Raw genomic sequence first — 15271 nt, forward strand, 5'->3', positions numbered from 1 at the left:
AGACAGATTGCAGTTTGATTTAAGGAAGAACTATCCTACCAGTCAAATCTACTCAGAGAGGGAGCCAGCTGCCTGGGAATGAGTGCATTGGTCCCTGTTGAAGTTTTAGAGTGTGGGTTGGATGAAAATCTCCTGGGTATGTATGGTGGATTTGTATGTTGGATGGAGAATCCTGTTAGGTGTGACATAAGGACCCGAGCCACTCTGAATTATTTACCAGGAAATAAGAAAGGGGGGACATCGAGAATCCAGTGTATCTCTCCCATTCATTAGAGTCCTAATTTAAGACATTTAAGAATATGTCAACTCATGTTTCCTAAGAGGGTATTCTGCAGAACTTGAGGAATTTTTGGCATGGTCAACAGAGACTGAATAATTCTGTTTCTGTAACAGTCCTTTGGCTGGAGACATTGAGGGTAAATCACAAGTGTGCACGTTGTGGGTTTTAGGTGGGAACAGTAGCTTCTGCCAATTGATTTGGTTTTCTTTCTAGTAAATTTCAAAATTCTCTCTCATGGTTGTTATATTGAACTAAAATTCAGCTACAGTAGGATTTAGGCTGAAACTGGTCTCTTGTTAAGAATGTTTGGATTTGTTTTCTTACCTTCCATTTTCATCTTTATTAAAATATTTACATGAACAGTTTCAGCCTGGAATTTGGTACAGGAAGAACGCTGAAATTGACATGTCCTTCTTTTTAACCAGGATCCCAGGTTCCTGGGGAAGGGGATGGTGAAGTGGGTAAGAGTATGAATTTTTGATGTCAAACCAGCTCTACCATTCACCACCTTTTATCGCCTTGGACGAGTGACCTAACTTCCCTGGGCTTCCATTTCTTCATCTGTGAGGAGAGAGTATTTCTCATAGGGTCAATGGAAGCACAAATGAGATAATATACATAAAAATGTATTTGGTGCATGGTAAGAGTTCAATAAATGGCAGCTTCTTTATTTTTGTGCTTTCAGTAGAGACTTAAGTTTGTTATTCGGGATCATCTTGGAATGGACATTGAGTTGATGTCTTAGTAGTGCAGAATATCTGCTTCCTTGTTAGGGTGTAATTCTGTGAATAATACAACATGTCTGAGTAGAGCGTTAATTCCATGGTTCTTCAGAAAGAAAGAAAGAAAGAAACTAGCAAAGAAAAGCAGAAAGCCTTAAAAGGAGTAATGCACACTCCTCTATATTTCTTTGTCCCTTCCTTCCGAAGAGAGGCTCAGGTAGAGGTATATGGATTTGGGATTTGGGAATCTTGTACATCAAGATATTCATAAAGTGGGCGAGGTCATTGTGGGAGTGAGAAAAGGGAAGGATTGAAGATAGACTCTTTAGGGGCATAGATCTGTAGCTTACAGGAAGGAAGGTCAGGAAAGACCTGAACCCCACTCAGTGTGGCGCACAGCACATTAAACCTGAAGTTAGGAGATCTGGGTTCTCGTCTCGCTTTCTCCATTTGGGGCTTGTGTGCCTCTAGGCACATCCCTTCCCTGTTGTACAAACTAGACTTTGTTTCCAGGGCTCCTTGAATACCTGAGTTTCTCCATTCTGAACCTACTTGGAAACAATAACGCAAATGGAGGTAGTGGAATGTCCCTGAAACAGGTATTTCAAGAAGGAACAGTGTCAGATGTCACCGAAATAAAAGAGGTTGAAAACTGGGGAAAAAGTTAGGGTGCCCAGGAAGCCAATTGGTTTAGATTAGAGGGACCAAGAAATATCTGCAGTGTAAGACTTCCGTGTAATTACAGCAGGTAATAAGAATTAGTCCAGGTCCTCTCGCTGACTTTGTAGATAACATAAATGTGAATAAAACTGCCTGATACAGTAGGAAAAATGTAATCATGTGCTTCCATCAGTGATCTATAATCTGTTGCTAGGTGAGACAGAGCTAAATCTCCTTGTTTCACCTTAGAATTTAAATTGCGGTTCTCACTTGAAATGTTTCATATGTTTTTTGTAGACCAGTTGTTCCATTATGGATGGAGGGGATGATGGTAATCTTGTTATCAAAAAGAGGTTTGTGTCCGAGGCAGAACTAGATGAACGGCGCAAAAGGAGGCAAGAAGAATGGGAGAAAGTTCGAAAACCTGAAGATCCAGAAGGTATGTGGGCTTACAGTTCGGTATTCAGCGTAACGATCTCTAATCTTCACAGCAGCCCTCAGAGGAGGCACTAATGTCCTCACTTTAGAGTAGGGGGATTGAGACTCAGAGTGGGGCAGGAGCCAATGCAAGGCCCCCGTGGCGGGAGCAGAAGCACAGTATGCATTGTCCGTGCCACCATCCTGCCTTCTAGAAGATTCTGCAAGTCTGTTCCATCTTTACAGGGGGATGCAGGATCTGAACGACTGAGAATGCTGCCGCTCTGTGGGGGTTGGGCTGGCCCCTCTTCCAGTTAACTGTCTCGGCCGTGGGTCCTCTTGCCGTTGGTGGTTGCCTTTGAGAACTGCCGGCCTCTCTCTCAGGTCCAGAGGGAAGCTGTGGACTTTGTGCTATTTTTGTGTTATCCTTGCCCTCAGATCATGCAGAGACTTGACTTTATCTTTGAAATCCTTTGTGATTCCAAAATAATGTGAACAATTCTAAAGTATGTACCTTTTCTCCCCCCTCCCTTTCTTTCCCTCCCCCTTTCTTTCAGAATGTCCAGAGGAGGTTTATGACCCTCGGTCTCTGTATGAAAGGCTACAGGAACAGAAAGACAGAAAGCAGCAGGAGTATGAGGAGCAGTTCAAATTCAGTAAGCTTCAGAAACAGTCCAGCACACTCCGCACAGCCTTTTTGGTGCAATTTTGCCTCATGCAACACTTTGTCTAACTAGCCACGGAACTGTCTTGATTATCTAGTCTCTAGATGTTCATTTGGTGGAAAAGAGATAGCTTGCTGCCTTCCAGACCACATTGAACATTTTTGTTTCGAGCTCAAGATACCCATTTTAATTCTGTGCTAATGTCTAGTAATGGAAGAAATGCCTTGATTTTGTGCTGTGTTCCCTCTCCAGAAGCCGAGGTGTTTACAAATTCTTTCTTCTAATCCTCTAAAGGATCTGCTGCTTATTAAAAATAAGGAGAAGGAAAAATCTTATTTGACTGTTTTCCCTTTAGCCTGCTAAGTGTTCCTTGTTCAATTATTTCCTCAGAAAACATGGTAAGAGGCTTAGACGAAGATGAGACTAACTTCCTCGACGAGGTTTCCCGGCAGCAGGAACTACTAGAAAAGCAACGAAGAGAAGAAGAACTGAAAGAACTGAAGGAATACAGAATATCCTTTGTACCTTGAGACAAATCTGTATGGTGTCCGTTTCCTTGTCAACGTCTGTGGATTTAAGTTTCTTCACAAATAGAATGAGAATAAGGTTTTCTACCTCGTGACCTCTGAGTTCCCTTTCAACACTGACATTCCTGTGACTGAATAACTGGCAGTGATTTATGGAGTTAGATCGCATGCAAGAGTCTGTTGCAATCAAAAGTCCAGATCCTTTAGGATTAACTAAAGGCCTAAATCCTAATAGTCAGTACCAGGGTATTTTTGCCTTGTGGGATTAGACTCTGAAACAGATGGGCGCTGCAGTAAACTCATCCAGGGGAGAAATTGGCTTCTGAGTTTCAAAAGGAAATGTTTAGCGACTCTCCTGTGTCCTCCTTAAGATCTTCCCTAGAGGTGTAGCCTGTTCTGTTTCCACAGAGGGGAAAACCGAGAAGACAACAAAGATGACCTCGCTTTGGCTCAGTGTTGCCTTTTTGTCATCCCCTGCATGTGTCAATAGGCATCCCACGTGTAACTTGGCCGAGTCAGAATTCTCAGTTCTGTGCCTCACCACCCCTACTCTCCACTCCTCACACTGCCCTCGCCCCCCGATCTCTTCTTTTTCTGCTCTTTCAGATCTCCGTAACGGTGCTTCCGTGCCCACACGGGCCTGGCCCAAAAACTGTTTCCAAAATGGACTCCACCTCTGTGCAGTTCGACTCTCTGTGCTTCTCAGGACCACTGTGACCACCAAATTAGTCTCTGCTTCTGCTCTCATCTGCAACAATCCATTCTCACTTTGGTCAAAAAGAACATTTAAAAACATACATGAAATCCTGTCACTTTCCTATTTGAAACACTAGTGGCTTCCTGTGGCCTTTAGGCTTAAAAGTCTGCGTTCTTACCAGGCCCTGCATGATTTAGGCCAACCCATCTTCCTGTTGCGTCTTGAACTGCTTCCTCGTGTTCACTACACTCCAGCCTGCTGGCCTCCTTTATGTTCCTCTCAGGCTGAGCTTTGTGATTCCATTTCAAGGCCTTTGTGTTTGTTGTTTTTCAGCCTGGAATGTTCTGTCTTCAGATTTTACAGGGCTGGCATTTCATGGCACTTGGGTCTCAGCTCTCGTCTCCCTCATAGAGACCCTCTTCCCTCCACACCCCCTCTAAAATTTCACCAAAGCACATCAGTGTGTATGATGTCACTTTTTAACAGTATTCTCGTAAGAAAATTAAGAAAATCTTAATTTAATTTGCTTCTTAGTTTCTGTGCCTCTCTTACTGCTGGAATATAAAGATCCATAAGAATAAAGATTTGGTCACCACTGATTCCCCTGGTTCCTGGCATGTAGGTTCTCAGTGTATGTGTGAACAAATTAATGAATGACTCACATGAGAGCCACCCTAGCTTTTTTCCTATGAGAAGACTTATTTGAATATTTCAAGCTTATAAATTGAATAACCCCACTGGTGTCATTGAGCAGGCTTTACCTCTAAAGTTAGTGATACGGCTGTGTGTATGTGCTAGTTGGGTTTTTTTGCAGGGAATTGCAGTAGGTTCCGTTAAAGAGCTGTGTAGGAGCAAATGTGGACTGATTCCCAGGGATTTGGCTGAAATCAAGGTGACTGACAACAATTGAGATAAGGTGGCAGCTTGGTGCCGTGAAACCCACTGTGAACTGGTGGTGAGAGCCCTGGCTTCCAGTCCCGGTTTTCCTAGTGAGATTCTGGTGTAACATTTAAGATCGGAGATGAGGGGTGCCTGGGTGGCGCAGTCGGTTAAGCGTCCGACTTCAGCCAGGTCACGATCTCGCGGTCCGTGAGTTCGAGCCCCGCGTCGGGCTCTGGGCTGATGGCTCAGAGCCTGGAGCCTGTTTCCGATTCTGTGTCTCCCTCTCTCTCTGCCCCTCCCCCATTCATGCTCTGTCTCTCTCTGTCCCAAAAATAAATAAACATTGAAAAAAAAAAAAATAATAAGATCGGAGATGATGGAGAGTCACACCTCAATCCCAACTGTAGGATTGAAGCTGGCCCTTCTGGCGCTCCCCTCCTCCACTGCCTTCCCTGGCGACTCCAGAAGAATACTGCGCATGTTTGTAGAGATGGGCAGATGTGGTACATACTGCATTGTGTCACGCACCAGCCTTTTTTCCTCTAAGGAAATACATCAGTTAGAGTGATCATTAGAGTTATGTCTTGTTTTATGTGCTTAATTTGGCAGGCTAGCAAATAAGACATAGAACATCTCCCAAGGCAACATTCTGGAGCGTGGTGTTGGTTTGGCATGAGTGTGCAAAGCCTTCCAGTTTTCAGTTCAAAGGGAAGAATGAACAGGGCAGCAGTAAGGCAAAAAGAAACTTTCCTGCCCTGCTAACATTACAGGACAACACTGGAGAGGCCCCACGGGTAGCGGCTTTTGTTGGAAACTTGGTAAGTTCCAACTGTCTAGAAAAACCGTAGAAAAGCAAGCCTTCCAACCCACTGATCTGTAATGCACGGATCTCTGGCGTGCATGCAGCCAGAGGCATGTTGAGATAGGAACTGAAGGATTAGACATTTGTTTATTGAAGCTCTAAGTCAGGAGCAGATTCTTGACTTTGCTTGATTGTTCTAATAGGAGACATTTTATAATGTGATACTTGTAAAGATGATAAACTGTGGTTTGTGCCATATAAACAATAGAACTTTTGTTTTCTTCAGATTAAACCAGTGTTTAGCGATATTATATGTGTTAAAAAGCATGTAATTAAAAAAAATGCCTCATCTAATGAATTCCTTGAGATTTTTGAGGTGTGCTTATGTATATAGAGCATTTTAGGGAGAGAGGAACTTAAGGGGAAAAATGGCTTATGCTTAGGCTCTGGATCAAAAGTAATATTATTCTCTACCCCACCCCCCAAAAAAAAGGTTGCAGCATTTTTTTTCACCTATTGATTTTTAAAATTTTTTTATTTTAGAGACAAAGAGCATGAGCTGGGGAGAGGGACTGAGGGGGAGAGAGAGAATCCCAAGCAGGTTCCACGCTCAGCTTGGAGGACCATGTGGGGCTCAGTCCCGTGATCATGAGTGAGATCATGACCTGAACCGAAATCAAGAGTTGGACACTCAAACCGACTGAGCTACCCAGGCGCCCCAGTTTTTCTTCACTTTAAAGGAATAAAAAGTGAAGTGTTTTTTGTCTGTGTCCTAGTATTATAAATATGCGTGTTTTGTTAAGTTTTTCCATTTTTATTTTTCAATATTAAGAGTTTTCTCTTAAGAGTTTATCCCTTGGTGCCTGGGTGGCTCAGTCAGTGGAACATCCGACTTCGGCTCAGGTCATGATCTCACGGTCCGTGCGTTCGAGCCCCACGTCGGACTCTGTGCTGACAGCTTAGAGCCTGGAGCCTGCTTCAAATTCTGTGTCTCCCTCTTTGCCTGTCCCACTCACACACTGTCTCTCTCTCTCTTTCTCTTTCTCTCTCTGTCTCTTCAAAAGAATTTATCCCTTAATGAAGGAGTTGCAGGTAAAAATCATCATGCTGGTGGTTTTTGGCATTTGGTACTAGAAAGATGAAATCTGATTCTTTTTTATTCTAAAAGGCCAAACACATAATATTAACATACAATCAGTTTCCATGTGGACTTTGAAACCCTTAAATTGATGAAACTCAGAATAGTAAGAGTGTTTTGTGTAATCTCCATTGAACACTGCAAATATTTAAGGTAACTGGTTCTTGTAAGAAAGTGAGTGCCTGAAGAGTGATCAGAATTAGAATTTCCTTATTTCTGATACCCAGTTTTCTCCAGGATTCAAAGGCCATATACATATACCCCCTCTGCTTTGGGCTGATATTACCTGCTTCTTAGATGTTTTGGTCGCTAGGTGTCACTATTGTTCCGTTAAGGCATCGCTGCCTCTTAAAGAATTGCACCAAGTCCAAATCTATTGCTAATGGTTTGTGAGAGTGTGAAAGGGAAGGACGGGGAGGGGCTGGCGGAGAGAACAAAAGAAAGTGCCAAAGCTTGACAGCCAGAGATTGAGGTCAAGCCTGCAAGAAGTGATGTTACAAGTGAACTGGTTGTGCTTTTAAAGACATTTTGGTTCTTGTGTTGCATGTGCACTGGGTAAAATCACCTTGAAGAGAGTATTTAAGACAGTTTCCTGGGCCTCTGGAGGTCCTTATTCAGTAGGTTTGGGACAGGGGAGGGACTCTTGTATTTTAACGAGGCTTAAGGTGATTCTGATGTTGTCTTGCACCAGCAGAGTAGGAGTCAGTCTCTGTGGTGTCCAAGATTGAATGCCATTGGTGGTAGGACATTCTGCAAGATTTGATTTTACCCTTGGGGGAAGAAAGCAAATATTTAAAAATTTGGGGGGAAGCCACATTTTTTTTCTGTTGCATTTATATTAAGATTTTTGTTTTTGCCAGCAAGCATGATGTTGGCCATATCTTTAGGGAGGTTTTCAGACTATAACTCAGATTTTCATTGAGAGAGGGAAAAAGTTTGCTTCTGTATATTAAATTGGGTCTTCTCCCTCTGTGGTCACCTTCATCTCTCTTGAAATCAGCTGGATATTCCTGGCAGAATAAAGAGGAGAGGACATTATTTTGAATATAAGTAGGCCAAACATTACATGGCAGAGCTGAAGTCCTAGTGGATTATGCGAGTCTGGCTTCTCTTGATTTACCACTGTCCTGCCATTACTCTTATTTTTGCTTAGTTTGACCCTTAACCTACAACACAGTAATCTCAACAAAGTTGGACTTTCTCCAGAAAACAAGAAGGAGGTGGAGAAGAAAGTGGCTGTGAAATCCATAGAAACCAAGAACAAGTTCTCCCAGGCGAAGCTGTTGGCAGGAGCTGTGAAACATAAGAGGTCAGCCAGCACTCACACAACTGAAATGTCCCTCTGTGTACTCTGAAATGCCACTGGTAATGGTAGCCTGAGCAAATACTTAAGCGGAAGTCTTGGTGATGTTTCTTTAGTAGCTTTACCTCTCTCTCCTCCTCCAGATTTGGTGTCTTCTGTAGCCTTTGACCCTTGTCTCTCGGACTGTTCATTCAACAGAATGCTAGCTAGCCCAACTAGCCCAACGCTAGCCCAACTCTTCATTGGGCACCTGTCATGTGCCAGGCATTGTGTTAAGTGCTTTCCAGGAATGATCTCTTTACACAAGTCTATGAAGTACAAGTTTGATGGGTTGAGAACATTTGTCCAAGGTTACAGAGTAACAGAGGTATGGAGTTCAATATTTGGGCCTCTATTTCTAGGCAAATGAGGGAGCAAGTTCTGTGAAAAGATTTGGGTAGGGTGTAATGAGAGCAGGGAGGAGGAAACACATAACTCACTGGAGAGGGCATGTGAGCTCAGGTTGGGGAAGGTAGGGAAAGCATTAGAGGGAGATGTTGATTATATAGAACAAGTAGGGCTTTGGCGGACGAGGGAGAGGAGAAATTTCGGGCAGCGGGAGTAGCTGCTGCAAAGGCACCGTGGCCTTTGAGACCCTGGAAGCTGTGACCTCATTATAGACCTGGCTGGGGTTCTGATGTGGGGTGGCAGCACTGCCTGGAGGTTTTGATAAGTTCTGTCTTACGTTTGCTCCTCCCTTTCTAAATCTTGAAATGGCACCAGTGATTAAATCCGGTCATTTCAGTTTGACCAGCCATACCATGGGCGAAATAATGTTAAGTTCAAATGCAGTCTGTTAGGAAAATCAGTAAGGCAACCAGCCACATGTTTTTAAGGGAGCGCATTGATGCACTCTTGTGGTTTGGTGCACCATCTATCCGCTGCAAATGTTCCTAGGACATGGCTTACGTCTAAAAATGTCGTCATGGTTTAGCGGTGGAGGGGAGGAGTAGCAGTAACCTGAAAAGGGCCAATTACCTGAGCCATGAATTATTCCTTTCCAGTTTTCACATAAGCTTTTGTGCCTTGCCCAGTGTCTTTCAGGATTTGGCCCTGGGTCAGTTTTACTGGACTTCACCAAGAAAGGGCTCTCTAGGTGGGCAGTTAGATACCTCTCAGCAGCGTCTTGCTGCTAGCAGAATGGATGTTACAACCATCTCTTTTCCTTAGTCCTTAGATCACCTTTTATTAGATCATCGATTATTATTGTTTTTTTGTGGCAAGGTGATAAATTAGTCTCCTGGGGCAGGAGTTCCTAATCTACCCAGCCCTGGGTTTATTAGAATCACCTGGGAGTTTGTTAATGTGGCTTCTAGGCCTTTCATTAATTCTGGTTCATTAAGTTTGAAGTGAGGTCTGGGAGTCTGATTTTCAAAGTTCCGCAGGTGATTCTGATGCTTGTGAAAGTCTGGTGCCTGGTGTGTGCCTAGAACATAATCAACAAAATTGAGTCCACCTCTGTGCTCCCTCTCCATTGCCTTTCTGCCTTGCTGCTCTCACACCACGTTCCCAAGTCTGGTTTATCATGTTTTTGCCTTTCTTTACTTTTAGTAGTTTCTGCGTGTGTGGGGGAGGGGGTTGTTTGTGTTTGTTTTTGTTTTGGCTACCTATATACGTATTCATAAACAGTGTAATAGCTTGCTTGTATTTGAACTTTATAAAAACAATTTCATTCTGTATGTGATCTTCTGTAAATTTGGTTTTTCACTCCAATTGTTTCTGTGAGTGAAACAGTTTTGTGTGTGTTCATGTATATATAGCTGTAATTCATTCATTTTCACTGTCATATAATAGTGCTTTATGAGATACTAAAATGTGTCCATTCTCTTGTGGATGCATGCTTGAACTATAATAAATGGTGCTGATAGGTCCAGGACGTGCTCTATTATGTATGTGCATATGTTTCTCCAGAGCTGTGCCGGTCAGTGTGGTAGCCACTTGGCCACCTGTGACTATCAAAATCTGGATTAATGGAAACTAAAATTTTCAGGGTGCCTGGGTGGCTCAGTTGATTGAGGGTCTGACTTCAGTTCAGGTCATGATCTCACAGTTCACGGGTTCGAGCCCCGCATCGGGCTCTGTGCTGACAGCTCAGAGCCTGGAGCCTGCTTCGGATTCTATGTCTCCCCCTCTCTCTGCCCCTTCCTTGCTCATGTTCTGTCTCTCTCAAAAATAAACATTAAAAAAAAAAAACAAACACCTAAATTTTTCAGTCCAGTTCCTTAGTCACACTAGTCACATTTCAAGTGTTAAATAGCCACCAGTGGCTAACTGCTGCCCTACCGGACAGCACAGATCAGTGATGTAGTGATTTTGTGAAATGGTGTTTCCTTGCTGTCTTAATTTGCATTTCCAGTTCACATATAGTTGACGTATTTCATATGTTGATTTGCCATTCAGGTGTCCTCTTCTGTGGTAGGTACGTTCAAATATTTTGCCATTTTTCTACTGGGTTATTTGTATTTATCTTAATGATTTGCAGGTGTGTTTTGTTTGTTTTTAACTATAGTCCTGACATTTCCCTACCCCCCCCAACCCCCAGTTTACAGCTTTTCTTTTTACTTTCATTAATTAGTTTTAAGGTGGTTGGTTTTTAAATTCTAAGGCAGTCAGACACATAATATTATATTAATTTCAGGTATGCAGCATTACGATTTGATATATGTATATATTGTGAAATTATCACAGTAAGACTAATTAATATCCATCACCATACATGTTTACACATTTTATTTTACTTGTGATGAAAACTTCTAAGACCTACTCTTAGCAACTTGTAAATGTACACAGTGCAGTGTTATCAACTATAGTCACCCTGCTACACATTACAACACCATGACTTTTAACTGGAAGTTTATACCTTTTGAAGATAGTCAGTTTTTTTTTTTAAGTTTATTTATTTTACACAGAGAGAGAGAGAGAAAGCAAGCAAAGGAGGGGCAGAGAGAGAGAGAAAATGAATCCCAAGCAGGTTCCACACCGGCAGCACAGAGCCCAGCAAGGAACTCAAACTCCCCAAACATGAGATCAGGACCTGAACCGAAACCAAGAGTTGGATGCTTAACTGACTGAGCCACCCAGGTGCCCCTGAAATCAGTTTTTTTTTTTTTTTTTTTTTTTTGAAGGTATGAGCTAGGGATCCCTTTTCAATTTTATTCTTCAAGTGAGTAGCTAATTTTCTAGCAACAAACACTACTGCCTTTCCCCATTGATCTTCAGTGTTACTCTGTCTTATAACAAGTTTCCAAACATATATGGCTTTGTTTGGGAGTTTTCTCTCTCTCTCTCTTTTTTTTTTTTTCTTTTCTTTTTCTTTTTTCTGTTCCTCGGATCTATAGGACCACTGCCACTCTGTGTACTTATTGTAGCTTTATAAATAATTTTGATATCTGGTGAGGCAAGCCCCCTTATACTTTTCTCAGGGGTATTTTGTCTATTGTTGGCCACTTTGTTTTTCCATATAAATTTTAGTTAGATTTAAATTTTATTTTTTTAGTCTAAGTTTATTTTTATTTATTTTGAGAGAAAGAGAGAGTGTGTGAGCAAGCGGGGGAGGGGCAGAGTGAAAGGGAGACAGAATCTCAAGCCAGGCTCCGTGCTGTCAGCTCAGAGTAATTCATTCATTTTCACTGTCGTATAATGGTGCCTGATGCAGGGCTCAAACTCTTGAACCCATGAGGTCATCACCTGAGCCGAAGAGTCAGCTGTTTAACCGACTGAGCCACACCTAGATCTAGGCACACCTAGATTTAAATTTTCCATTAAGTTCTTCAAGTTTATTGGAATCTATTAAATGGTTGGATAAATTTATGGAGGAAACAGATCTTTATGGATATGAGTCTTTCTACACATGGTATATATACATTTATTTGTTTCCTTTAATGTTCTTCAATAAAGTCTTAAAGTTATCTTTCAAAAGCTAACGGTTGTGCATATATTTTATTAGATTATTCTTAGGCGTTTTATAATTTTTTTGTTGCTGGTTTGTAAAAGTGCAGCCAATTTTGGAGTATTTATATCTGGTCACTCAGCTCTTATTAACCTTAACAATAACTCTTTAATAGCTCTTAGTAACTTTAAATTTTTATTTATTTATTTTTATTTTTTAAATGTTTTTGAGAGAGAGAGAGAGCATGTGCGTGTGAGCTCACAAGTGGGGAGGGGCGGGGACAGAGGATCCAAAGCGGTCTCCTATGCTGAGAGCAGAGAGCCCGATAAAGGGCTCAAACTCTCCAACCATGAGATCATGTCCTAAGCCAAAGTCTGATGCTTAACCAGTTGAGCCACTGAGGTGCCCCTATTCATTTATTTTTTTCATTTATATTTTAAAATGTTTGTTTATTTTGAGAAAGAGAGCACACGAGCAGGGGAGGGGCAGAGAGAGAATCCTAAGCAGGCTCCACACTCTGTCAGCACAGGGCCCAATTCGGGGTTATTTATTTATTTTTTTTGAGACCGCACACAAGTAGGGGAGAGGGGGAGAGGGAGAAGCAGAAGGCCAAGCCGGTGCCACGCTCGACACAGAGCCCAGTGCGGGACTCGATCTCACAACTGTGAGATCATGACCTGAGCCAAAATCAAGAGTCAGATGCTCAACGGACTGAGTCATGCAAGTGCCCCAGTGTTTTTTTGTTTTTCTGATTGCTGTGGTATCTGTAATTGTGTCCTTTTTCATCCCATGTATTAATGGCTTGTATTTTTATTCTTATTTTGGCTGGTTTCTTAATTTCTCCTACCTTCTTTCTCTGGGGTATTCTTTACTTCAAGTTTATTCTTTTACAATTTCTGTCATAAATGAGTGTCAGATACCTAGCTAATTAATTTTCAGCTTTTCTTTTTAGTTATAGGCACCTGAAAGTGTAATTCTTCCTCAGCTTTCACTGTATACGATTTTGTATTTCCAACTATTTTTAAATATCCATTATGATTTCTTCTTTGACTTCTGAATTAGAAACATTTTTTAAAGTTTCCAAACATCGGGGCGCCTGGGTGGCTCAGTCGGTTGGGCATCCGACGTCGGCTCAGGTCACGATCTCACAGTCTGTGAGTTCGAGCCCTGCGTCGGGCTCTGTGCGGACAGCTCAGAGCCTGGAGCCCGTTTCAGATTCTGTGTCTCCCTCTCTCTCTCTCTGACCCTCCCCCGTTCATCCTCTCTCTCTCTCTGTCTCAAAAGTAAATAAACGTTAAAAAAAAAAAAATTTTTTTTTTTTAAAATAAAGTTTCCAAACATATTCAGATAACTCAACTATATTTCACAGGACTAAGATGAAGCTCCCCCCCTACCCCCACATTTTAACACCTTATCAGTGGTATCTTAGAATCTGTGACATACAATATTTATCTTTTGTTGTTGCTATCTCTCTTAATTGCATCGTGGTTTATATGTGCTAATTCTTTTGAAATTCCTTTAGACTTGCTTTGTGACCTACTCCTAAGGTTAATTTTTACAAATGTTCTGAGTGAGCTTGAGGAGAATCTGTTTGTTTATTTATTTTTTGTAAATTTCTGGGTTCTATGTAGGTACCACCAAATAAGCAGGTTAATTGTATTGTTTATATCTTCTGTGTCTTTACATATTTGTCTGCTTGCTCTGTCAGTACTTAAGTATTTTGAAATCTCCCACTATAATGATGATTTCTTGATTTTTCTTCAGAGTTCTGTTGAATATCTATTTTAACCTCTTTAATTAGAAGCATACAGGTGCAGAATTGTTATTTGTTCATAATGAATTAAACTTTGTTTCATTATAAACTTTACCTCTTGTAATGTTTTTGGTCTTAAAGTCTGTTTTCCTAATACTGTGCCGGGTAGCTCAGCCTTTGGGTTTGGCCTTAGTGACTCTTGCTACTCTTTGCTTTCAATCTTTCTGGGTCTTGTTTGTTTTTGTTTACTTTTGTTAAATCTTTTGGATTGTCTCATAAATATCTGATTTTAAATGGAGTATGTTCATCTGTTTTTACAGGTAGGCTTGGATTTGTTGGGATTTTTGACACAGTTTCTGCTGTCTTAATGTTGCTTGTCTTTTTACTTAAAAGATATTTTTCCTTGTATTTAAAAAAAATTATGATTTTAAAAACTTTTGTTTATTCGTTTTCTTTCTCCTGGTTTAGATTCATGCGGTGTTTCTGTTCTTTTGGTGGCTAACCTTGCAACTTACTAGGAGTACTTAGCACAACCTAAAGTTAAATAGCTGTCTTCCTTTCCTACAAAATTAAACATTGACCTTAGAACTTTGCACTCTAATCACCTCTTCCTTACATTCTACTCCTGTCCAGGACTTGAGTATGGTCGTGTTGAACACCACAAATTAGATTGTGTTTGCCAGTTCCTTTGTTCACTGTCCCTTCCTTCTGTGATTAAAGCCTTCTTTCTGGGATCATTTTCCTTGTTGAAGTGCATTCTTTTTTTTTTTTTTTTGACTGCCCTAAATATTAGCAGTAATGGTGGAGCTTGGGGTATTGCACTAAGCTACACAGCAAGGGAAGTACGTTCTCTAGACCGTCTTTCAGTGAAGGTCTTTTGAGTGACTTTCAGAATCACTAACATGTCACTAAAGAGATTTCCTTTAATCTTTAAGAACTTAAATAAATTTTCATCACGTATGAAATTGTCCAGATATTCTTCAAATCCATCTGTGGTTCTAACCAAGATGAATGATAAGGACAACAAAGAATCTGAAGTTTAGGTGATGCCTGAAGGTCTAATGCTTCACCCCTTGAATTGGCCAGGGGTTTATGTTGTCCTTATAACAGTAATGTAACTGGAAGGAGATTAGGAACCTGAAGTGAAGACTTTTCATTTCAGATCATCCCAGCTCTTTGAGGCTACCTAAGGCCCATATAATGGTTATTGGAATTCCTGCGTCCCAAAGTTTTAATCCCCACAATTGGACATAGCTCAAATTACCATGTTTTTTGTTACAGCTCAGAGAGTGGGAACAGCGTGAAAAGACTGAAGTCGGACACTGACCCAGATGACAAGAGTCAAGGTAGGGTGGCAGCTTTCATTTCACTGTTTACTTGTAATACACATGAACCATAGTACAGGGCTGGACTGCAGCACAGCTGTGAAGGAATGCATGGGTCTCTGAGCAAGCCGATCTAAATTTAGTTTACCAAACTGTTTCCTACCAGGCAGGA

General features: G+C 41.4%; 1 protein-coding gene across 8 annotated transcripts in view; it reads left to right on the top strand.

The window, feature by feature from the left end:
* The window catches only part of PSME3IP1 (proteasome activator subunit 3 interacting protein 1), a 31594-nt gene that overhangs the window by 8055 nt on the left and 8268 nt on the right, over positions 1-15271 (top strand). For 6 of the 8 annotated variants that reach the window (XM_047835226.1, XM_047835232.1, XM_047835234.1 and 3 more), the window contains 5 exons: positions 1960-2101; positions 2637-2735; positions 3135-3256; positions 7966-8099; positions 15056-15120. In XM_047835226.1, coding sequence (XP_047691182.1) covers positions 1975-2101; positions 2637-2735; positions 3135-3256; positions 7966-8099; positions 15056-15120 — 547 coding nt within the window. In that variant the 5' untranslated portion in view covers positions 1960-1974. Of the gene's footprint in view, positions 1-1579; positions 1602-1756; positions 1877-1959; positions 2102-2636; positions 2736-3134; positions 3257-7965; positions 8100-15055; positions 15121-15271 lie in introns of those variants that run through there. The other 2 variants (XM_047835227.1, XM_047835233.1) reach the window with 2 other exon arrangements.

The sequence above is a fragment of the Prionailurus viverrinus genome, chromosome E2, assembly GCF_022837055.1.
Source record: "Prionailurus viverrinus isolate Anna chromosome E2, UM_Priviv_1.0, whole genome shotgun sequence".
Taxonomy (NCBI): Eukaryota; Metazoa; Chordata; class Mammalia; order Carnivora; family Felidae; genus Prionailurus; species Prionailurus viverrinus.